Source organism: Drosophila nasuta, chromosome 2R (genome assembly GCF_023558535.2).
Source record: "Drosophila nasuta strain 15112-1781.00 chromosome 2R, ASM2355853v1, whole genome shotgun sequence".
In the NCBI taxonomy this organism is placed as follows: Eukaryota; Metazoa; Arthropoda; class Insecta; order Diptera; family Drosophilidae; genus Drosophila; species Drosophila nasuta.
The window spans coordinates 6,021,108-6,045,394 of NC_083456.1; the positions used below are offsets into that span (position 1 = coordinate 6,021,108).

The window sequence follows — 24,287 nt, forward strand, 5'->3', positions numbered from 1 at the left end:
CCTAAAGAAAATTTGATTTTAATGAATTTATAATATTTAAAAATAAATATTAAATTAATTCATTAGTAAAGCATTGATTAATGAAAATGATGGAAATTGTAAAAATATTTTCTGCAACTCGTTTGCAATATTCGTAAATAAACTTGAATATAGTATATAAAAATATTTTATAACATACATACATTAACTAAGTAAATAACCGAAATGTAAGATATTTGCTTGTTTTGTTAATAGGTTCAATACATAAATATTTAAACGTTATCACTATAATTGAAATATCGTATTGGATGTGTTGATTTTTTTTCCAAAGGGAAGACTTCTAAACAATTCAATGTGTTTATCTCAAAGGATAATTCTCGAGTGAGCCTGAATATTATTGAAGAGAAACCAAAGTTAATAAAAATGTATAAATACCATTTAAAAGTGCACTTATTTCGGCTTACACTCGTCTAGTAAAAGAGACAAGTTTAGTGTCCCGTTTCCAACCTGTTTTCGATACTTTTGATAAGCGCAATGTTATCATTTTGTGCCATAAAACGTAATGGTTTGTCGTCCGTTTTCTTAACGTTCCAACGAGGTACTGCCGGAAACGAGTATGGTTACCCACAGCAGAGCTCTTCTGCCATCCCAATATCATTTTTAATAACTTTTATGAGCTGTTTGCGTGCAGGACACCCTCACACACATACTCACTCTTCCAGACACGGACACAAACTCATTAAGAAGCGACAGGCAGGCAATCATAAAAGCATTGCATACTTCCCGGGATAATATAAGTCGCAATTGTGGTTCGCTCTCTGTGTGTGGCCATTGGGCCAATTAAATTAAGATATTCCGCGTGACCAAGCTCGCACGTCATATTTCAACTTGTCCGAGCCAATTAATTTCAGTTCGAGTTTGCATGGGGATGGATCAATTTTTGCGTGTCGCCATCATGAGCATTCATTCAAGTTTTGTTTACCACTCTTTTTACATAATTTGTCGTTGTCTTCCATTAATGGCATTTTGAGTATCTTTTAAACGTCGACCATTTGGCACATATTGACCACTAAACTAAAAATAATGATGTCCCGAAAGCGAACCAAATTTTTCGTACTTATTATCAACATCAGTAAAATTGTCAAGGTTTACATAAAAGCTTTTGTCAAATTTTTTGGGAAAAGGATGCCAAAATGGGAAAGCTGTCAGCTTTGGTCCTGAAAATCCGTATTAAATGGCTTTAAAACAAAACATAAAATGCGAAAGGAACGAAGGACCTTACAAACACACATACAAGTAAACAATATGTATATTCCTGTGTTTTATAGGTATGCGTGAAAATGTCACAGCATTAAATACAGAAGGACCCTAAACGAAGGAAAACAGCAAAGGCTACACAATGATACATTTCATGAACATTGACGAAAACAAAAAAAGGAAAATACAACAGGGCTGCGGCGATCCAATAAAAGATGGAATCGAGTCAGTAGGGAACTGGTTCTCTTATTCAGAATAGTTGTATAGATGTGATGAGTCTTTTTATGTTTAGTTTGGTTAAAGCCAGCTATATACAGCACACTAAAGAACAATACTTAGTATTAAATGAATAAAAGTCAAACTGATATATTTCTTTAAAATATAGTACGTTAAATAAAATATAGAATATTTAATAGTCAACCAAAATAATCTGAATAGAGGCTATATTATTCTTAATTGATATACCATAAAGTTTATTTTGTAATGTTTATTATTTGTACCAGTTGCTATCAGCTCCTTAGCATATACCCTAGCATTAAATTTGTCTCCTATGAAGTGTTGGTATTATTTTATTCAACCGGAAATAATGTCTTATCAGTTTTGAATACGCATCCCTGTGGCAACACTTCGCTTAAATCCACAATGATTCAAAGGACAATATTTCCTGCGAAACGCCAAGAGAGTAAGCATGGAACGAAAAGGACCAAGAAATTACGCCCTTTCATTTGAAGCTTTATCGAAAAGCGAGCGTCAATTGGCATCAAACAGGACAAGCAGCCAAGGGACGCAGAAGTCAAAGGGGCAAGAAGGCGGGTGATGTGAGGCAACGTCACAGAGGCATTGACATGAAACGCAACACTAACGATGATGATGGGGGCGTTACATATTTATGTGTGCGTGTCTAGTAACCCAGTGGAACAGTCACAGACAGCGAGGCACAAACGACAGCAGTAGCAGCAGCAATAAACCCAAAGAAGGAACGAGAAGAGAGAAAGGCGTAAAGTGCGCTAAAATGTCGAACAGGCGCTCCCGGCTATAAAAGACCTGGCCGGCAACGTTGGGCGCTTCATTCGCACGACAAGTGCGAGCTGAAAAGTTGCCCATCAAACGAAACGAAGACACGAAGCACACGACGAAGTTGAAGGCGCCTTCAGAGATGGATACAAGCAGCAACGACTGCGAATCAAAACATGAAGCACAACAAGCAGCAACAGAAGCATCGTTAGTCGTTGAGGCAACAACAAAAAATTAGTCCAACAACAGCAGCCGACATCGTCGCAACGTCAACACCAAAACGGAGTGTTAACGGAAACAGCGGAAAATCCGGGAAACTCGCTCTGCGTGTGTGTATGTGTGTGTGTGAGAGTGTAGCATATGCTTCTGCAGCTCAATCGCAAGATTTTTCTCAAATTTATAAATAAATAATGCGCCAAAGGCAACCGGTAATGAATTAAAAACTAAAGCCGGCGCTGAAGTGAATACGTGAGTGATTTAACGTTTGACCTCCCGCATGGAATAGTAATGAAATAATATATAAATATATATATCGTTTATATATAAACTTATATATACTACACCCAGAAGGACTAACACAACGTAAGCTACCTCGAATTTTTTTCCCGTTTTTGTTGCGAACAAACAAATATGCTAATTTTAGTGTTAAGCATCAGCAGCTGAATATTTCGCCCAACGGCAAAAAAAATCACTTTGTGTGCCTTTTAGATAATCAAGCAAAATATATCAAACTGATGTGAGAACACAGAAGTGCACTCATGAGTATAATTTTATGGGCATCTACATTTATCTGCTCTTTATGTGCAATCCCTTCACAACATAAAGGATATTAAATAGAAATATGTTTTATGGAAACATCACTGCTTTACGTGTTTCCATAAAACATGTATTTATGTTATCTCTATTAAAAAACTGATTTATTAGGAAATACTTTAGTTAACAAGTTAACAACTGCCCTAATATAGATAATCTCACTAAATAATGCTTAGATTAGTCTTGTTGCCGTTACATTCATTACCCAATATATTAAGTAGATTAGATAACAGTTTATATTTATATTCATAATGATATGCTTGAAATGAATGTTATAATTAAACAGAAGCAAACTTGAAAGGCTATAATTAGAGCTATCAGATTCTGAAATATATTTCACTCCATGGCCTGATTAATGTTATAGGTAATTTAGTTATAACTGAAAGGGTCAACATTCATTTTGTTTAATAACTTCCTCAAAATTTGATTATGAAATTCATAATCATAATGATAATTGTTGAAAATTTCTAAGCAGTGATATAGAACTCAATTTTTGGTAAACTAATTATCGTTTATTAAGAATATCATGAATATTAGAAAAAGTTGGAAATGAACTCAAGAAATGTGAATAAGGCAATTTTCTTTAGAACCTTACTAAGCTGTAAATTTCGACACAAAAAATATTAATTGCGCTTTAGAATATTAATTGTGGTTTCAGCTATGCAAAGCTATAAACTCAAGGAATATTCAATGTTCAATTCTGCCTTTGAAGACAAGAATTTATTAGTCTCGCCATATTAAATTCGTGGAGAATTGATGGGGTCACAGCTATGTAGTACTTGGAGTAGGAACTGAGGAAGATGTCTAAGTGGGGGAAATTGAAAAAAAAAGACCGCAGCTCTCACCGCAACAAAAGGAATTAGCAACAGAAATAAGTCAAGAACACAACGAGCTGCTGTTATTTGGTCGACGTGACAAACGAAAGGACATGGAACAGAAACAAGAGTTAGGGGGGAAAACGGGAAGGAACAGTTGCTAAAGGAAGCGCGCGTGCTTGGCGCGTGAAAGTAAAACCAAATTAAACTGCCAAGACAATAAATCAAAAGATATTTTTCCCAAGCCTCTTAACTTTATGTGCAGGCGACTTCGCAAGGCAGCCTGCTTCTGTCTCTCGACTGATACACTCGCTGCTTGTGACTGTGTATGTATGTGTGATTCTAGACTACACTGCTCCTGCGTGTTCTGAAAATGACGTATGTGACTTTTTTTGGAAATCTAACTCAATTTTATGCTTGACAGCATAAGAGTTAACGGGTTAACTATAAGCTCTGCCACTAAATCTTCAAATAATCAACCAAGTCGCTCATCAATCTCTTTTTCTGTGTGAGATTTAAAGATAATTCATTGCATCAACAAAAAATAATGTTTGTGGCTTTATTTTAGTTTTATTTAGAAGTAAATAACGCAATAAAGCTTGCTTGGTTACTACGTTATAAAGATTCCAAAGAAATGATTGAGTCTTAAAAAGTGTGTCTAACAGTCTGCAACATGCTATATTTTAAATCTGCTCTACATCATATTCATGTTCGTGAATTATACATATATCATGTCCTAAAAAGTACAAATATATATCATTAAATATCTTCACCAAAAACATTTAAAATGTTCGAAAATTCCAGTGACTATAAGTCATGAATTGCATTATACACAGAAGTTGTTCTTTAATTATTTATAAAACAGTTTGAAACTTCCTTCTCGGATACAATACAAACAAAAAGTTCTAAGTAAGCGTGCCGTCAAACGTTTTTTTGTGTATTTACGTCTAATTAAAGTCTTTGGCAAATCCCATTTAAGACATTTTGCACGAAATGACCTTCGACAATCCCTGACAAATTGACTTAAGTTCTTTGCCAGCGTTAGTTAACTCCTGTGCATAATGGAAAAACTTTGTAATATGCTACCCTAATTATGTGCCTGCCAACTTTGCCTCGTTACAGATAAACTTGCCGTAAGCAATTTGGAAGTCACCCCACCTGGACTAACCACACAACAACTAAGCGACCCACCCTTGGGACCAACCTCGAACAAAAATTGACTGACGACCAACTTGACCAACCACAACCGCCACGATGTATGGCATGCTGTATGAGAGTGTCCAGCATTACATCCAGGAGGAGTATGGCATGGAGACCTGGGCGAAGATTTGCCAGATAGTCGACTGTAAGCACACCAGCTTCAAAACCCATCAGATATATCCCGATAAATTAATGCCGGACATTGCGGCCGCGTTGTCTGCTTGCACAGGAGAGTCCTTTGACTTTTGCATGAACTTCTTTGGCAAATGCTTTGTGCGCTTCTTTAGCAACTTTGGCTATGACAAGATGATTAGATCTACCGGTCGTTACTTTTGCGATTTCCTGCAATCCATCGATAATATTCACCTGCAAATGAGATTTACGTATCCCAAGATGAAGTCGCCAAGCATGCAGCTGACCAATATGGACGATGATGGCGCCGTTATACTATATCGTAGCGGTAGAACAGGCATGTCGAAGTATTTAATCGGCCAGATGACTGAGGTGGCCAGGGAATTCTATGGCTTGGAGGTGTCTGCCTATGTGATTGAGAGTCAGAATGATATATGCGGCGGAACTGCAGGTCCTATCAAGCTGACCGAAGGCCCATTGACTGTCATTGTCAAGTATCGACTGGACTTTGATAATCGCGATTATATGGCTAAGCGTGTAAATATTGTGGCGCATCCATCGCAACTCAAGATGCCGTCTGTAGATCTCAATGTGTTCCTCGAGCTATTTCCCTTTACAATTGTTCTGAATCATGATATGAAAATAACGCTGGCCGGCGAGAAAATCATTGAGACTTGGATACTGCACAATCCGGGCGTTAATCCTAAGGCCTTCATTGGCACTCATGTCATGGATGCCTTCAAGTGTCGACGACCGAAAGATACAAAAATCGAGTGGGAAACCATTCTTCAAATGCGAACTGTTCTCTTTGAGTTTGAATTAATTCGCACGGGACACAATCGAGCTGCCTACGATGCGGCTTTGAATATAGACTACGAGAACTTTGACGGCGAGAGTTTAAACGAAGCTCAGACTATGGCTGTTGAAAAAGCTCATGAGTTGGAGAAGAAGCAGGAACACGACGGGGAAGCTGGAGCAGCTGCGTCAAAGGAAGAAATCGATCCAGCTACAGGTCAACGTCGCCCATCGGTTGGACTGCGATCCATATTGCTGAAGGGTCAAATGTTCTACATCAAAGATGTTGACTCATTGATTTTTTTGTGCAGTCCTCTTATAGAGAACCTCGATGAGCTGCATGGAATCGGTTTGTATCTAAATGATCTCAATCCCCATGGCTTAAGCCGTGAACTGGTCATGGCGGGTTGGCAGCACTGCTCGAAGTTGGAGATGATGTTTGAAAAGGAAGAACAGCGCTCCGATGAGCTAGAAAAGTCTTTGGAACTGGCCGATTCGTGGAAGCGTCAAGGAGACGAACTATTATACTCTATGATACCGCGACCAATTGCCGAGCGCATGCGAATGAGCCAGGAACATGTCTGCCAGAGCTTCGAGGAGGTCTCAGTCATTTTTATTGAGGTGATGAATATATACGACAGCGGCTCCAATAACATCCAGGAAGCCATGCAGGCTGTCAACACGCTGAACAAGGTATTCTCTGCGCTGGACGAAGAGATCATCTCACCCTTCGTATACAAGGTGGAAACTGTGGGCATGGTTTACATGGCAGTCTCCGGGGCACCCGATATTAATCCACTCCATGCTGAGCACGCCTGCGATCTAGCCTTGCGTGTTACCAAGAAGGTCAAAGCCCACAATCTACCGGATGTGGCCATTCGTGTGGGCATCAACTCTGGTCCTGTGGTTGCTGGAGTTGTCGGATTGAAGGTGCCGCGGTATTGCCTTTTTGGAGACACTGTGAACACCGCATCGCGCATGGAGAGCAGCTGCGATCCCTGGAAAATTCAGTTATCCAACTATACAGCGATGAAGGTACGCGAGGTGGGCTACAAAGTGGAACCGCGAGGTTTTGTCAAGGTGAAAGGCAAGGGGGACATGGAAACCTATTGGCTGTTGGAGGGACCAGAATAATAGTTTCGCTGTTATTTTCAATGTATACCTACATATTAATTATTAGTCACCAAATAAAATACTGTATTTTCAACTCGTATTTTCGATAATCGATTAGCGATCAACATAGCATGGAAAAGTAACTCCGATAATTTGTCGCTCTCTGCTTTAAACAGTATATCTCTTTGAATTTTTGTTTGTGTTTTTTTGTGATTTTGCCGAGGATTATAAAGATAAAAGCTGGCGATAAAATGTCGCAGTTGCAATTGTCGAACAAGATGCTGAAGTATAGTTTAATTGTGGCGGTTTGTGAAAGCTTTGGCATTGGCATCAAGGGTGATTTGCCATGGCACATCAAGTAAGTATATTCCTAAATAGATCACGCCAATCTCGAATGATCTAAACTTGTTTTGCCAACAGATCGGAGCTTAAGTATTTTAGCCAGACGACGAAGCGCGTCACTGATCCTCAAAAGCGTAATGTTGCCATCATGGGTCGCAAAACCTATTTTGGTATTCCAGCCAGCAAACGTCCACTGCCTGATCGTTTGAATATTGTGCTGAGTAGAACATTAACTCCAGCTGACTTGCCCTCAGATGTGCTGCTCTGCCCTGATCTGGAGACAGCAATGCAAAAGATTGAGAATGAGGAAATTGGCAACCAGATCGAGAATGTCTGGATTGTGGGAGGCAGTGGAGTTTATGCCGAAGCAATGAAGTCACCTCGTTGTCATCGCTTGTACTTAACACAGATTAAAGGCAACTTTGAGTGCGACACTTTCTTCCCAGAAATACCACCAAGTTTCTGCGAAGTCCCACTCGATGCTGAGACACCACGTGGTATCCAGGAGGAGAACGGCATAAAATACGAGTACAAGATATTGGAAAAACAATAAACAAAACAATATTTTTATTTGTTACTGCCACGCACATCATCCGCTGTTATCGTATCACCGTGGAGTCCCTTTGCAGCCAGCATCAGCTCATAGAGCTGCACCACCTGGTCATCCTTGAGCATTTCCACCGCTTGTACATCCAATTGTTCGCCCAGCTCGCCCTTCGGTTTACCGCGCAGTCCCAGCTGTTGAGTGATCGTCGACGCGTAGCGCTAAAATGATTCAATAATTTGAGAATATTTTTGTTTTCGGACATTGCTTACGTAAAACTTACCGCCCATTCAGTCATGAAAAGTTGTGCCTCCATTGGATTGCATTTTAGATGCCGTCGAAACTCATCGCGCACGTAGTTGTCGCCTAGAGCTCTCAATTCTGTTGGTAGGCCTGCATTAAAATTCAGATTGTATTGAACTAAATATTCAATGGTTTATGTTTTGCCAATTGTTTGTACTCCACCTCGGTGTAGTCTTAATATGGTTTTATATAGCAATCGCACACGCTGTGGATGTGTCAGCTGGTTTAATACTAATTTCGACATTTAAATTTATTGTGTCTTTACGTAGTAGTTTCATACACAACTATTTATTTTAAAATTAAATAAAAACAAAAGTCTTTGCCCGGTACTCAGGCAGCGCAACTCAGATGACATATAGTAATCGATTAATTTATCGATACATCGATATTTATAAAATGTTTAAAACATCAAAAAATATTTCGAGCGTTTCAACGTCTCACGGATATACCTAATGACCGAACATTTCCGCTAATTTTTAAAAAATTTTTTTTTCTGTGTTTTACCAAAAATTAAGAACCGTTCGGAACATTTTTTCTTATTATACGAGTGTCCTCACTCATGCGAGATACGTAACTGATTTATAAATAGTGAAAAAATGAAGACATTGGTAGTTGATGGTTGTTTTATACTTTCAAAATGCCGGTAAATTTTAGTATTTTATTCTAGGCCCACCAGGGCTGGCCATTCCATCATCAACATTGATAGGAATTAAAAATTTTAAGACATATCTTTAAACTAGATGCCGTAAATTAAATTAAATTATTTTATCATTTTAATTATTTTACATTTATATTCAAATTTAAATAATGCATATTGCAATAAACACAAATAAGTTGGCAGCCCTAAGTCAATGGAAAATTGGTTGCTTTTGAATTTAACTGCATTTTTAGTTAGATTGGCAGGTCTTAACCGCGCGTCCCTTGCAAAGAGAATTCCTGTACAGAAAACCGGGCTGATTGTTGTAAAAACATTTACGAAAGTTTGAAGAAAATCATTAGAATAAACAAAAGTAAAATGAATAATTGTGTGTGCGTGCAAAATTTATAGTAGCGTTCGTGTCTACGCTTTTCCTTAAAGCTTGGCTCTATTTTCACTCGCGGCTTCTTATTTTTCTTTCTGCACCAAGCGAAAGTTGGTTGCAGCCGCCGCCAACACTCACACCGCCCACAAGCATTTTTTTTAATATTTTGTTTGTAGTACAATAAATTGTGGCCAATATTGGCTAATGTATAATGTCGCTGGATGGCGCGCAGTTGAGTTTCGTTGACGCCGCTGGCATTTCGGTGGCGCATGCAGCCAAAGGACGTAAATTCAATGTGGGCTCCTATCTAGGTTGCGATTTAGTGCTGCCCGATGCCGAGCGTCTTCACTGCGAGATACAATGTGATGCCTTTGGCAGGGTGAGTGACTGAAAATGCGCGCGTCTTGTGCGTATGTTTATCGATTTGGTAACAACACTATATATGTACATATATTTAACATCTTTACTATTTAGGTTACCATTTACAATCATTCCTGCACTGCACCCATTGTGCTCAACGACCAGGTTTTGCAGGCCACTGCTAAGCGTCCGTTGATGCATGGTGCACGCATCCAGATCCTCAATAAAGTCTACACCTGGAATTTTCCCCAAAGGACTGAGGATGTCAGTACCCCAGAACGTAATCCCCCTGAGCCAGCGGCCAATTCATCACCAAGCCTCAAAGTGAGTCTAGAATCCCCTCAATTTTTGGTACAGTTATACTAACTAATGTGTGGCGTCCTTTCGATATGTGCGTTTCTTTTTTAGGGCCATCGACAACGTCGACAATTTGACAATCGCCTCACTGTGCACAAGTAAGTAAGAAGAACAAACAGCATGCCAGGTAGCCGGGCAGATGTTGATTGCATGCAAGCGAAAGAGAGAGGGGAAAGGCAGGCAACCCCTGCCATATGCTGAGAGTCATGAAAATCAAGACATTAAGATTCCAAAGAAATGTTTTTATATTCTTATTCTATTTCTAATGCATGTTTCTACTACCAGTAAATATAATGTTATATATTTTCTTTTAACAAATATTGGATTATTTAGCGTTATTGCAAAATCTCCGACATAATATAATTTGTATTAATCTGATATTAACAAACACGCTATTTAATATTCTAATTCTAATAACAAAAAACATACATTTTAGTTGATATTAACTGTTTAACTTTGTTATAAAATAAACTAACTGCCAATTTTAAATCGAAAGATACTTATATTTTATATTTATTAATTTTAATGTATTGTTTAAGTTAAAAAATAACCAATACTTAATTTTATTTTTGGTATTAGTTCCAATTTTTTTATCAATTGTCGCCACAAACAGCTAACTGCTTACTTACCTTCTAATAATTTGTACATTTTATAACAATTATTAATATTTTCATTAAGAATTTATCAAGCTAACTATATTATTATTTTAATATGTATATTTTATGAATGCTATTATAAATTACTATTTAACTTTATTGTAAGCTATGGAATTTCTCCAGAAATTATTCTACATAAAAATTGAGAAACTAAGGTTTCTCAATATGAATTGAATTAATATTTTTATTGACTTTGAATTATTTTAGCTTTCGGTATTCAATCAATTCCGATGATGAGGGCAACACATCCATAGAATCGCGTGAACTGGAGACGTCTTCAGCTGAGATTGCTTCAAAGGACGAACCAGAGCCAAAACGGAGCATTACACCGCCAGCCAAAGAAGCTGACGAGACTTTGCCGAAGGTGGACTTGCTGGAAGCCACACAAAATAAGGAAAATACCAGCACACTGGGCAATAAATTAATGTTGCAATTGTGTGCACGTTCTGATGTTGTAATCACCTCGTTTTCGCCACGCGAAACAGGCGTTAAAATTGAAAAGTCCTTTACATGTGTGCTGAAGCCAACAGTATGTGTTACATTATCTTCAGCGGCCTCGACTCCCAAGAGCGTTTACAATACGCCCAAGAGTGTGCTTTCTGAACTGAACGAGGACAGCTGCAGTCGGGATTTACTTGAGTATAGCACGCCCTCCACATCGAAGAAGGCGCAGGCTGCCAAACGACCGTCATCCATGTTTCTTATTGATCTGACAACTCCGCAGAAACTACGACCAACATTGAGCGTGACTCCAAAGCAAACGCCAAGTAGTGCTGCAGTTATAAGTGTGAATTCTACAGACATGTCATCGGATGAGTCTCCCATTGTTATAGACATAACCAACTCATCGACACCGTCAAAGACACCATCAAAACAGCAACAAATGAGGGTATTGAAAACTCCAAAGGATCAGGTGCTGGCATCTGGGGCCACGCCAAAGCGGACGCCGCAGTCTTTAATGAAACGAGCCCTTCTGACTAGCACCAAGAAGCAAATTGCAGCAAACACCAAAACACCGACGACACCACAGGCCAAGACAAACCGACAATCGTTGCTCGAGACGCGTCGACAATGTCTAACAGCACCACGTCGACTGCCTTTCCATCCGCAACCGCAGTGGCGCACACCAGGCCGACGCCAACTGCCATCTTCGACAACCAAAGCACCGCAGACATCGCCACGAAAACGTCAATCGATGTCGTTGAGCAGTCCGCGCGACAATAAAATATCAATGCTTCGAAAGACGCTGGCCGCCAATGCAAAGCTCAGTCCTACTGTTGGCATGAGCAACAAATTGGTGGCGAAAGCACGACGCTCTCTTAATTCCCCAAAGACAGGATCACCCAAGCGCATAGCTTCACCAAGACTGACGGCAAACGAATCATTAACACCAGACATGGCACACGACTCGACACGAGAGTTGAGTGTTACGTTTACCATTGATGATGATGATGATGAGCAAAACGCTACTGGAGCAGCATTGAAGGTGTTAATGTCTGAGGAATGCAGTATCAAGCAGCTCGTGGATGCAAATACAAGCAGCAAAGATCAAAGTAAACTCCTTGAAGATAACAACATCACAGCAACGACTGACGAGATAAGCGGGAAGCATAGTACTCCCAATGAAACAAAAGATGACTCGTTAAACAAAACATTTGATTTGAATGTGTCTGCAACGAACAAAGATGCAACGGATGTTTCTATCAGAGATCAAGTGTCATCAACTTCGAAATCTGAAGTTGTTGAAGAGAGTTGCGATTCTGCACCAGAAAAAGACGTTGACAAATCGATACAAAAAATGACAACACAAGACGTGGACAAAAGTTTTAATATACCGGACAAAGTTGATGTTATTGAGGATAACATCTGCGAGGAGGTGCCCACAACTCCAACATATCAGGAAGGTGTGTCAATGTAATCTCTTTCTTGGCTAAAAATTTCTTATTTACAAGTATTTACAAATTCACAGATTTCGTGACGATTACAAGTGTGCATCTAGCTGAGGACACAATATGTGAAGAGGTGCCTCCAAGTGATGAGGTCACTCCTACAACTGCTAGTAAGTGTTTTCCCTTTGCTTTAACATTCCAAATCTGCACTGACTTATTGGTATATCAATTAACATTATGTTTAAGTGTCAATCGTTTTAAAAAGGAAATATTAAATAAGAAAAGATCATGATGAAACGTAATTTAATGCGGTTGCAATAAGTATAATTATATTAAAATCTTTGCCCTTTCTAACAGAACCAATTGAATCGGAAGAACAGGACGTGGTTGGTCCACCAGGTCAAACACCAATACCAAGGCGGTCTTCACGACGCTATTCTACTGATCAAAATACAGTCGGCTTAACCCCAAGGCGCAGCGTGCGACGTGCATCTATGGAGGCCACCAATAAGCTGGAGCAATGCTTGAAGCCCACTCGTCGTGCCTCTTGCTCTGCTGCCGTTGAAATACCAACTACCACAGCTCTTGCGACGCCTAAGCGCAAACGCCGCCTTACAGAAGAGCTATTAACGCCATCGCGCAAATCGCAACGTTTGTTGTGTACAACTCCGAAAAGAGCCGCGCCAATAGACGAATCAGTCGGCGACATGGGTGCCATCATTGAAGAGGATGGTGTTAACGGTGAGTCGGCATATGAATATAGTGGAAATTTGTTGTTAATTCAAATCATTTGCAGCCGACGTGTTGCCCATTGTGACAGATGAGGATTACGGCACCGAATTGCCGACAAAAGACGCTGATGAACCAGACAAAATTGACTACCACGGTATGCGAGAGCTACTAAAGACGCCAAAAAGCTGCAGCACACCGCGTTTCAAAGGTCTGCGCGAAATGGTGCGCACACCCAAAGTTTGTCCATCACCTATGTTAGGCAATATTGAGGAATTGCTGGAAACGCCTTCGACACCCAAGCGATCTGTAACTGTGAGTCGGGTTGAATTGGAACTCTCCAAGGCTGAGGCCACTGACGATGCACAAGACAAGTACTTCACAACGCCTCGTGGTAAAAACCTAATGATACCAAACGATCCAGCCAGCGCAGTATTAAAGACAATTAATAAATCTCTGGCCACAACCACTGAGTACGATCTGAATGCGACAAATGCCACGCTGCACTTGGACAAAATCTTTGACGATGTTCTTGTTGCGGAGTCCACGGATCCTTCAATCGTTGTGAATAATTCCGAAAACGAAATTAATGTCACTGCCATAAGTACGGCGGCTGCTTCTGAAGCGGACCCCTTGTCGACGACAACGAATCCTGAGGCAAGCGATACGGCAGGATCCGAAGTGTTGATGAACGTGTGCTATGCGGAAACTTCACACAAAGATCCCTTAACAAGCACTGCATTTAAAGATGGAGGTAAAACGAATCTAAATCTTAGCGCACTCAACGATGACAGCTGCGCAGATAGGGCCAAATCTTCAGACGTATGCGAGATGAGCGGTATTCAAGTGCTGGATCAAACAACGGACTCCATGTTTTCGGAACGATTGGTCTTGACTGGCGTGGAGTCTTGTGATGTTACTCTAGAAGAAACCAAGGCAATGGGAAATAATATACCTGAGGAGAAAAAAGATGAGCTGGCGGAAGGTTCCGACACCGATTCGATGGTTGGCTTGGCGGAACCTCTCGTTCTAAGCGACGATGAGGACGTTGTTGAAGAAGGAACTAATTCTAACCAGGACCTAATTAAGGATGAAAAATCGAACGATTTTATCATTCCACCAAAAGAGATCCCAAAAAACCAAAAAGCAGACAAATCTGTTGTTGATCAAAGTCAAGATGAAACTGTGGCAGAAGTGTCTGACATTAACTCACTACAACAAAAGGAAGAAAGGTCAATTGATTTGACAGACGTCGAGAACGATGTGGAAGATAAACTGGAGAGTACTCTAGGCGCAGTGCCTAGCATCAATGATGATCAAAACAATGATCAGGATACTGAGATATCAAACAATCCAAATGAATCTCAGGAGGAAAATGATTTTGAGATTGACTTGGAAGCTTCGAGCATATCTACAGATGTATCCATATCACAGATCGAAGTAACACAAACATCAACAATTTACGGTGTTGATATGAGCCAAGTTTCAAGCAATATTCAAGGCAAAGAAACAGATAAGGAAGACTCTATGATTCAAGGAGTATTGCATGTTGAGCAATCAACTGAGAATGTTGTTAACAAAACCGCAGCTATTCTTACTGATAAAGACAATAACGAAGACTTACTTAGTTCAAACCACACAAAAAGTGTTGAGGCAATAACAGAGAATGATGAATCTATGGGACAACTTGTAGGCACCGAAGCAAATACTACCGATGCGGTTGTCAATTTGAATGCATCGAGTGATGGCACAGCTGCAGAACTGACCTTAGAGTCTGCGAATGAATCTCTGCTGAATGACTCATGTGAATTCAATAAATCAAGTATTGGACTGAACAAAACAGGATCAGCAGCAGAAACAAAAAGAGAAAGCATTTATGTGGTACCTACTGCGGAAGCCAGTGCCAATCCTTCAGACAAACCCGAAAATGATGCAGCTCCAAGAGAGCTATCTGTAGAACTAACAGTTAAAGATGAATCGATAATTGATGCTTCAACTACAGTGGCAGAAGAATCTTCGATTGAGACTAGTTTTGTAAAAAACAAGTCCGAGCTATGTGAAAAACAAGTTGAGGATGCTATTGTAACAAACGATGAGGAAATATCAGACCATTATGAAAATTCGCCAAGCATCAAACATGTCAGCAAAATCTCTGGGGCTGCAGTCGAAAAGAAGAATGAAGTAGCTGATGAAGAAAATTTAGAGAAAAATGCGACGTATGCAAATCCTGCAAGTCCTATCCCAACAACATCCGAAGTAGATGTTGTATTGGAAATAAAAGATGTTGTGGCTGTTGTAGAAGATGTGAGCGAATCTGAAATTAAACTGGATGCTTCTGTTTTAGATGAGGAAGAGAAAGAGCAGTTACCTGATGATGACCACACTACCCAAATGACAAATGAAGACTCTTCAATTGAAAAGAACACATCAATTGTAGTTAAAACGGAAAATAATGAATCACAAATAGATAACCAAGCATCGGATATATCATGCACGACTTCAGCAAATGGAACAAGGCAGCCTCAAGTTGACTTGGAATCAACAAGCGCAGAAGATTCAATATCTGCAAAGACAACAGAAGACCTTGCTGAGCACGTTCAGGAGATCGCAGAAATGTCATTAAATCTGCATGAGGTGGCAAAGGATGCAAAGAACCAATCAGCGGAAACATCTAAATCTTCTTTAAATCTGTCAAACGAGTCTGAAACTGACCTGGAAGCAACAAATGGCGATGTTTCATTAGCTGAAAAGACAACGGAGCAGCTTGCTGAGCACATTCAGGATATTTCACAGATGTCATCAAATCTGGATGAAGTTGCAAAGGAAACATTACCTGAATCTTCTGTAAATTCACCAAACGAAGCTGAAGTTGACCTGGAAGCAACAAATGTGGATTGTTCATTAGCTGAAACGACATCGGATGAGCACATTCGAGACATCGCAGATACGTCGACAAATTTGGATAAAGCGCCAACAGAAATAAAGGACCAAGCTGAGAAAATATCCTTATCTTCTGTAACTGCGCCAAATGAATCTCAAGATGGCCTGGAAGCAACAACCGCAGATGATTCATTAACTGAAAAGACAAAGGATCAACTTGCTGAGAACATTCAGGGTATGTCACAGATGTCATCAAATCTGGATGAAGTTGCAAAGGAAACATTACCTGAATCTTCTGTAAATTCGCCAAACGAGGCTGAATTTGACCTGGATGCAACAAATGTCGATAAATCAGTAGCTAAAACTATATCGGATGAGGACATTCAACATTTCGAAGAAACGTCGTCACATCTGGATGAAGTGCCAACCAAAACAAAGGATCAGGCAGAGAAAATATCCTCATTTTCTATAAGTGCCCTGAACGAATCTCAAGCTGATCCGGAAACAAAACCAGCAAAAACGAATACACCAATCGTAGACGAAATAGTAAAGAATGAAGAACAAATGGATAACCAAGCATCGGAAAAGTCATCCACATCTTCGGCAAATGAGGCAAGTGAGCGTCAAGTTGACCTGGAACCAAAAAGCGCTGATGATTCATCAACTAATAATGCAACGAAACAAGTTGATGAGCACATTCAAGATCTGGATGAAGATCCAAAGGTAACGACGGACCAATCAGCGGATACGTTATTGTCTTCACTGATTCCGCCAAACGAGTCTCAAGTTGACCTGGAAGCAAAAAATAAAGAAGATTCTGCGTCGTCAAATCTGGACGAAGTGCAAAACATACCTCAAGACGATCTTCAATGTTCCACGAATGCTGATGAATCCTTGATTTCAATGGATACTTCAGTATTTGTTGATTTGGATAAAGAAGAGGACGACCGTGAAACTTCAAAAACTCCAGAGCTAGAAGAACAGGTTGACAAAACAGCGCTTCAGAATGTATCAACATTAGATGATAGGTCGGCTATAAAATCGACCTTAGATGAGTCTGTAATTGAGCTAGATGATGACTCCGATAAAGAAAAGGAATCACTTATTGAAAAAGATTCCGAATCTATTTCAAAGTCACCAGAAGAAACATCGATCAATCTAGATAACACTGAAGTTATAAACCACGAGGAGTCCACAGCTGTTGATAATTCGGTGATTAATCTAGATGTATCTGTAGCTAATCAAAGTGAGGGAGTCACACCTTCAACTACTGCTGAGAAATCTACGAATGGAACTATTGGAAACGAAGCTAATGCTAATTTGGAAAGTACGAATATAGATGAATCTCTGGTTGATCTGAGCTCATCTGATGTAACTGATATTGAAAATAATGAAGCAGTTTCTGATGTACCCAAAATAACCCCTGCTGAAGCTGACATTGAAAATGAAGAAACAGTTTCTACAGATGTTTCAGAAATATTACCATCTAAGACCGAAGATGCTATTGTAGCTGTTCCAGAAGTATTATTATCTAGTGCTGAAAGCGATGTTGTCGCCGAAATTCCAGTCTCCGATGTTCCAGAAGAGATTAAAAAGGAAGAAACTGTTTCTGATGTTTCAGAAATATTAACATCTATGGCCGAAGACGCTATTGTAGCTGAAGTTGAAACTAAAGAAGAAGTTTCTAATGTTCCAGAAGTATTATCATCTAGTGCTGAAAGCGATGTTGCCGCCGAAATTCAAAAGAAAGGACGCGTCTCCGATGTTCCAGAAGACTCTGCACGAATAGATGAAAGCACAGCAGATAAACATAATGTTATGAAGGAGGCTCCATTGACCATTGAAGCGCCACTTGAAAATGTCCAATCTTGTTTGGCTGCTTCGACACAGGAAAATGAAGATCTTAGCAAAGAATATGTTTTTGAAGAATCGCTAACCACGTCAGAGCTGGATACAACAAATCAAAATGTATCTAATATTTCTAGCCAATCTGCGCCTGCATGTGGCGACATGGAAGAGAAATCATCACAACCAATTCAAGAATCTGCTGTAGAAGAGGAAGCCACTAATTCGAAGAAATCGACGCCAAGCGTTTCTATAGAAGTCGACGATGCAACAGAGAAACTCGATGCTGAAATCGATTCTATAAGGTATCAAAATAATGATTCGAAGGCAATCGGAAAAACGCGAGAGGAAAGCAAGGTGACTATTGATTTGGATGCCAGTTGCAGCGCCGAAATTACGGAGAAAAGTTTGTCCATGGATACAATTGCGAAGCAAATTCCTAGTGCGTCGGGTATGGAGAGTGAATTGGATATCAGCCAAAAAACGATGCTAGTCGATTGTGAAAACACCACAAGTCAGACAGAAGAAAAAGAACCCGACCATGTTATGAGTGAGGTACCATCTCAATCAAAAGAATCGAAATCTACACCAACCGACGAAGCGACAGTAGAGATTCTTGATAGTGATGAAGAAGACATGACCCAAAACAGAAAGTCGACAGAAAATGCGGCTAAAAACTCTGAAAGTTCTGCGACAATTGAAGTGCCAACAAAATCAGCGGAACCAGAACTTGCTCTCGAAACTGATAACAATAAAGTGGATTTGGAGAAATGCTTGAATGTTCCAAGCACGACAATTCAAAGCGAAAGTTCTAAGCATGATGCAAAGAAACTACCAACATCTCCAAATGAATTAATTCAATTAGCACCAACTATAGAGTCAACACCAACTGTTGAATCGACAGAAGAGATTATTGACAGCGAGGAAGAAGCCAAGGAGATGGAGATGAAACCTGCTAAAAATGTAGACAATAACATATCGCAGCTGATGGCAAGTCCTTCGACAATTGCTTCAACATCAATAGACATTAAACCAAAACAATCTGATGAACTTGCTGAAGAGATTTCTAATGATAATGATGGTGCAGAAAAATCAACCGCGAATGCAGCCTCAAGTCGAAGCGCACCTTCGACAAATGACGATTACAAAGATGGATCACCATCAGAAACCGTCAGTGAACCGGCAGTTGAGATTATTGACAGTGATGGTGATGTTTCTAATCAATCAAAGATAATTGTGGACGAAGCTGTCAAAAACTCACCACCTGCACTGGAAAAAAATTCCGCAATTGAAAATCAGGTGGAGAAACATGCCAATCAGTATGCCGGTATCGAGATTGAAGTATCGAAAAAACACGAAGTAGAAACGGAATCAAGTCAAAAATCAGCACCATCTGCTCAGTTGGTTGCGAGCGATGCTAAGCGTGCAAATCAGACTGGGGAAAAAATAGAAGCACGAAGTAAGACAGAAGAAGTGGTAATTGACATAAGTTCTTCAGATGAAGAGTCGTTGACACATGCTACTAGTCAAAAAGTAAATCAAGTGTCACACGAAAAAGTTGTGTTAGAATCTGATGGAAAATTTAGGTCAGACGATAAGGAAATATTAACTGAACAGCATTCACTTGAAATTGAAAATTCATCAGATTTAATAATGGATGCAAACCCTATGAATGTTTTAAAACGTCGTCGCAAGTCTTCGACTTATATAGAAACTTTGAAGGACACTACTAAAATGGCCCAAGCAACGCCAAAGCGTCGTGGTCGCAAGGATGATCTCGTCCATGAAGATATTGAACAAATACATTTCACAATGGAGGTACATAAGGTTTCCAGGAATGTGGAAGAGACTACTGATTCGTCCCACAAATCGCATCCAGAAACTGTTGACTTGGAAAAGCCAAGCATAAGCAGACGTAAATCGATTACTAAAAATGTTGAAACTGAAGTTAAGAAAGGTGTCAAGGCTACAACATCACAGCCTGAAACTAACACAGATAAACCTAAGCGACGTGGCCGAAAGCCTGCAACGGAAATCACCGAGACTGAAGTCCATGAGAAACTGTCTGAGACAATTGACTTGAACAAACCAAAGTGTCGCGGACGTAAATCGTCGGGGATCGATGCGCTAGTTGTAGAGATAGACAGTCCTATTGAAGTGAAGCAACAAGAAAGCGTTGACTTGGATAAACCCAAGCAACGAGAACGAAAATCTTCTGCAATGCTTGCTGTAACTGAATCCCAAGTTGTCGAGGAAACAACCGTCGAAGCAGCAGAAACGGTCGACACTGAAATTCCAACCGAACCCAAGCGGCGAGGACGAAAACAAGCAAAAATAGTCGAAGCCAAAGTGATTTCTTCGACTGAAGTTTCTGAAATCGAATCCGAAATGGAGACTAAAGAAGTAATCAAAGTAGATATTCAAACTAAAGAACAACAAGGAAAAGTAGAAAACCTGGAGAAACCTAAGCCACGAGGACGTAAACCATCGATCGGAGAGACCGAAATCCCCGCGGGAGATAAGCCAAGTCGAGCAGGACGCAAACCTTCGGCGGAAATTGCCGAAACTAAAGATTACGTCGCAGAGGTAAATGAATTGGAGAAACCCAAGAGACGAATTCGCAAAGCTTCTGCAGAAGTTGTGGAAGCTACAGCCAATCTCGATGTGAAAAAATATGAACTCAATCGTAGAGCATCAGTTGATGTAGCTATTGTTGAGCAACACGAAGCTGTAATTCACAAAGAGAAGACGTCAACTATTGAGGCCGTTAAAGACAACCCAAGGCGTCGCAATCGCAAAGTTTCATCGGAAGTCACAGAAGCGTTAGAACCCATAAATCAGACAGAAAAGAAACCAGCCCGAAATACACGTAAAGCTTCAGCAGAAACCGTTGAGATTGACAATGAAGAAAAGGAGCACTTGCCAGTAATTGTGGAAGCAACGGAGCCAGAGCAAAAGAAACTGAGGCTTAATAAGACAACTGAATCGGACGCCGCTCAGAAAGTAAACGCACGCGGTCGCAAAAAATCTGTCTCTGCGGAACAGCCGCCCGAAGCTGTTGAGGTGTCAGGGTCGCGTGAAAAGACCACAACTCGTCGGGGGCGTAAGGCAACCAATGATGAGCCAATGATAACACCACCAGCGGAGTTTGTTGAGGCAACAACTTCGCATGATAAGACTACAGCTCGTCGGGGGCGTAAGGCAACCAATGATGAGCCCCTGGCGATACCACCAGCGGAGATTGTTGAGGCAACAACTTCACGTGGAAAAAGTGAAAATCGTCGTGGACACGAGGCTACCGTGGAAGCGGAACCTTTGCCAACGCCTCCAGCTGAGATTGTTAAGGCAACAACTTTACAAGAAAAGAGCGCAACTCGTCGAGGGCGTAAGGCAACCAATGATGAGGCACTGTCAACTACACCAGCAGAGATTGTCGAGCCAACAACTTCACGTGGAAAAAGTGCAAATCGTCGTGGACACAAGACTACAGTGGAGGAGGAACCTTTGCCAACACCACCAGCAGAGATTGTCGAGGCAACAACATCACAAGAAAAGACCACAGCTCGTCGGGGACGTAAGGTAACCAATGATGAGCCCCAGGCGATACCACCAGCGGAGATTGTTGAGGTACCAACTTCACGTGGAAAAAGTGCAAATCGTCGTGGACCCAAGGCTACCGTGCAAGAGGAACCTTCGCCAACGCCTCCAGCTGAGATTGTTGAGGCAACAACTTCACAAGACAAGACCACAGCTCGTCGGGGGCGTAAGGCAACCAATGATGAGGCACTGTCAACACCACCAGCAGAGATTGTCGAGGCAACAACATCAAAAGAAAAGACCACAGCTCGTCGGGGACGTAAGGTAACCAATGATGAGCCCCAGGCGATACCACCAGCGGAGATCCTTGAGGCAACAACTTCACGTGGAAAAAGTGCAAACCGTCGTGGACACAAGGCTACCGTGGAAGAGGAATCTTCGCCAACGCCTCCAGCTGAGATTGTTGAGGCAACAACTTCACAAGAAAAGACCACAGCTCGTCGGGGGCGTAAGGCAACCAATGATGAGCCTCTGGCGATACCACCAGTGGAGATACTTGAGGCAACAACTTCACGTGGAAAAAGTGCAAACCGTCGTGGACACAAGGCTACCGTGCAAGAGGAATCTTCGCCAACGCCTTCAGCTGAGATTGTTGAGGCAACAACTTCACAAGAAAAGACCACAGCTCGTCGTGGGCGTAAAGCAACCAATGATGAGCCACTGGCAGCACCGCTAGCAGAGATTGTTGAGGCAACAACTCGTCGAGGACGCAAGGCTACCGTGGAAGAGGAAACTTTGTCAACACAGCCAGAGATTGTGGAGGTAAATTCCCAAGAAAAGAGTGCAATTCGTAGTGGACGCAAGGCCACAGTTGATGAAGAAGTGCCCAGCGTGCAAGCCGATGCAGCTGAGCTTAAACCGAAACGTCGTGCTCGAAAAGCATCTGCTGAAATAGTTCATGCCGAAGTTCAGCCTCTTGAACCAACTGAGCAGGCGACAAGACGTGCTCGTGGAGCAAGCGCTGATGTGGCAGCAGAAACGGACCCCGCGGTCGAGAAGCAGACAACTCGTCGCGTTCGCAAACCGTCTGCAAATGTCGACGTCATCGTGGAAGAGGCGACGCCGCCTAAAAAAGCACCAGCTCGCCGAGGACGTAAGGCATCTTTATCAGCTGCTGTTCTTGATGAAGTGGAGAAACAAGATCATGCAATTGAACTTGCCACTGTTGCCAGTGCTATAATCTCTCCTAGGCCACAGGTGCTTAGCTCGGAGGATGAGTTAACGCCACGGCGTCGTGAAGGACGCAACTTGCCACGTAAAAACTATGATGAAACTTCGGATGAAGACAAGCCGGGATCATCCCGTAAAGCGCGTAAGCCCGTTGCCAGCAAAGCCGCTGCGGTCTCGCCACTTCCAAAGCCTACAACACCAACGAAGCAGAAGTCTTCGGTGGAAATTGCAGTAGAGCCAGTGGCGGGTACACAAACACCAATTGCTACGATAATACCCATAGACTTAACCAGTTCACAGAAGCGCGAAGGTCGAAATATGCCGCGTAAGAACTACAATGAAACATCAGATGATGAGAAGCCGGCTTCATCGCGTGGACGAAGGATTCGTCAGCCAACAATTAAGGCCTTGGAATTGCTGGTAGACTCTGCTTCACGGCCAGTAACGCCGAAGCGACGCGGTAAGGCAAAGGCAGCTGATACCGCAGCAGCAGCAACTGAGGGTGATGCTGATACTGATGAGCCACCAGAAAAGAAAATCATTTTGGAAGATTCCACGCCAATTGCTGCCAAAGCTCGTGGAGGCGCAAGAGGCCGTAAGGTACATAATGCCGAAGAAGTCACAGAAGCTGAACCCGCCAAACGTGGTGCACGCTCTCGTAAGGAGAGCGCCACTATTCAGGTAGATGAGACGGACATCGAAGTAGAAGTGAAGCAACCAGCGAAACGTAATGAGCGCGGAGGCGGCGCTCGCAAAGCCAAAGCAGACGAGGATGCTGCAGATGGGCAGCCACCAATTAAGAAAGTTCGAGGCGGAGCACGCGCGAAGACACCTGTTGTAGCAGAATCAGTAGCGAATCCCAATGTGGAGGAACCCAAAGAGGTGCCGGTCACCAAGCGAGCGACGGCAGCACGGGGACGCAACGCACGCGTTGCAAAAGTTGTTGATGAAGTGGTAACTATTACGGAGACGCCGCCAACTCGTACTGGACGTGGTCGTAAGGTGCACTTTGAAGCCATTGAAGACACGGCGTCGGTGGCAGTGACAGTGGCAAAGGAAGCGCCACAGCCCGTTGCAGATGAAGCACCCAAACGTGCCACACGCTCTCGCCGAAAATAATCATTTCTTGATAACTTTTATTCATTTGTTTAATTATTTGAAATTTTAGTTTTAAGTTGAACACTTATTTTTGTTTATTGATTTTACCTCCTGTGTACAAAAGGAAAATGTTTACAGCACGGTAATATAGCTATGTATGTATTGTTAATTTTACGTTTAAATAAATCAAGAGAGTTCTACGTTATTCGGAGAAGCAGAAAATATATAAAAGACGCGCTCAAGCACGCAAAACATAAAATCTAGATATACGTATATAAAATACATAATGCATATGATATACATATATATATACATAATTGAAGACATCAATAACTTACCTTCTAAGGACTCTCATGAAGATTTCTAATAAAGAAAAT

The 24,287-nt window shown here is 41.3% G+C and overlaps 4 protein-coding genes across 7 annotated transcripts; 3 read left to right on the forward strand and 1 right to left on the reverse strand.

Moving 5' to 3' along the window:
• The first annotated feature begins 2,317 nt into the window (after positions 1-2,317).
• On the forward strand, positions 2,318-7,212 carry LOC132785928 (soluble guanylate cyclase 89Db). 3 transcript variants are annotated; one of them, XM_060792256.1, is made up of 2 exons: positions 2,318-2,832; positions 5,001-7,212. In XM_060792256.1, the coding sequence occupies exon 2, from the start codon at positions 5,133-5,135 to the stop codon at positions 7,137-7,139; it is 2,007 nt and encodes a 668-aa protein (XP_060648239.1). In that variant the 5' UTR covers positions 2,318-2,832; positions 5,001-5,132; the 3' UTR covers positions 7,140-7,212. The 3 variants fall into 3 exon arrangements, with proteins under 3 accessions (XP_060648239.1, XP_060648240.1, XP_060648242.1); XM_060792257.1 differs by lacking the exon at positions 2,318-2,832 and adding an exon at positions 4,743-4,787; XM_060792259.1 differs by lacking the exon at positions 2,318-2,832 and adding an exon at positions 4,901-4,918.
• Positions 7,213-7,274: 62 nt separating this feature from the next.
• On the forward strand, positions 7,275-8,047 carry LOC132785929 (dihydrofolate reductase). Its single transcript, XM_060792260.1, has 2 exons — positions 7,275-7,476; positions 7,539-8,047. Exons 1-2 carry the CDS (start codon positions 7,370-7,372, stop codon positions 8,011-8,013), a joined length of 582 nt encoding a protein of 193 aa, XP_060648243.1. The 5' UTR covers positions 7,275-7,369; the 3' UTR covers positions 8,014-8,047.
• LOC132785930 (succinate dehydrogenase assembly factor 3, mitochondrial) lies at positions 7,997-8,680 on the reverse strand. The gene is made up of 3 exons (XM_060792261.1): positions 8,470-8,680; positions 8,288-8,397; positions 7,997-8,225 (listed from the first exon to the last, which is right to left on the reverse strand). Exons 1-3 carry the CDS (start codon positions 8,549-8,551, stop codon positions 8,028-8,030), a joined length of 390 nt encoding a protein of 129 aa, XP_060648244.1. The 5' UTR covers positions 8,552-8,680; the 3' UTR covers positions 7,997-8,027.
• A 536-nt stretch (positions 8,681-9,216) lies between these two features.
• LOC132787393 (microtubule-associated protein futsch) lies at positions 9,217-24,284 on the forward strand. 2 transcript variants are annotated; one of them, XM_060794401.1, is made up of 7 exons: positions 9,217-9,708; positions 9,804-10,013; positions 10,098-10,144; positions 10,910-12,606; positions 12,672-12,761; positions 12,949-13,332; positions 13,388-24,284. In XM_060794401.1, the coding sequence occupies exons 1-7, from the start codon at positions 9,541-9,543 to the stop codon at positions 23,929-23,931; spliced, it is 13,140 nt and encodes a 4,379-aa protein (XP_060650384.1). In that variant the 5' UTR covers positions 9,217-9,540; the 3' UTR covers positions 23,932-24,284. The 2 variants fall into 2 exon arrangements, with proteins under 2 accessions (XP_060650384.1, XP_060650386.1); XM_060794403.1 differs by lacking the exons at positions 9,217-9,708; positions 9,804-10,013; positions 10,098-10,144; positions 10,910-12,606; positions 12,672-12,761 and adding an exon at positions 12,810-12,889 and having other exon boundaries at positions 13,388-24,281.
• Positions 24,285-24,287: the final 3 nt, after the last annotated feature.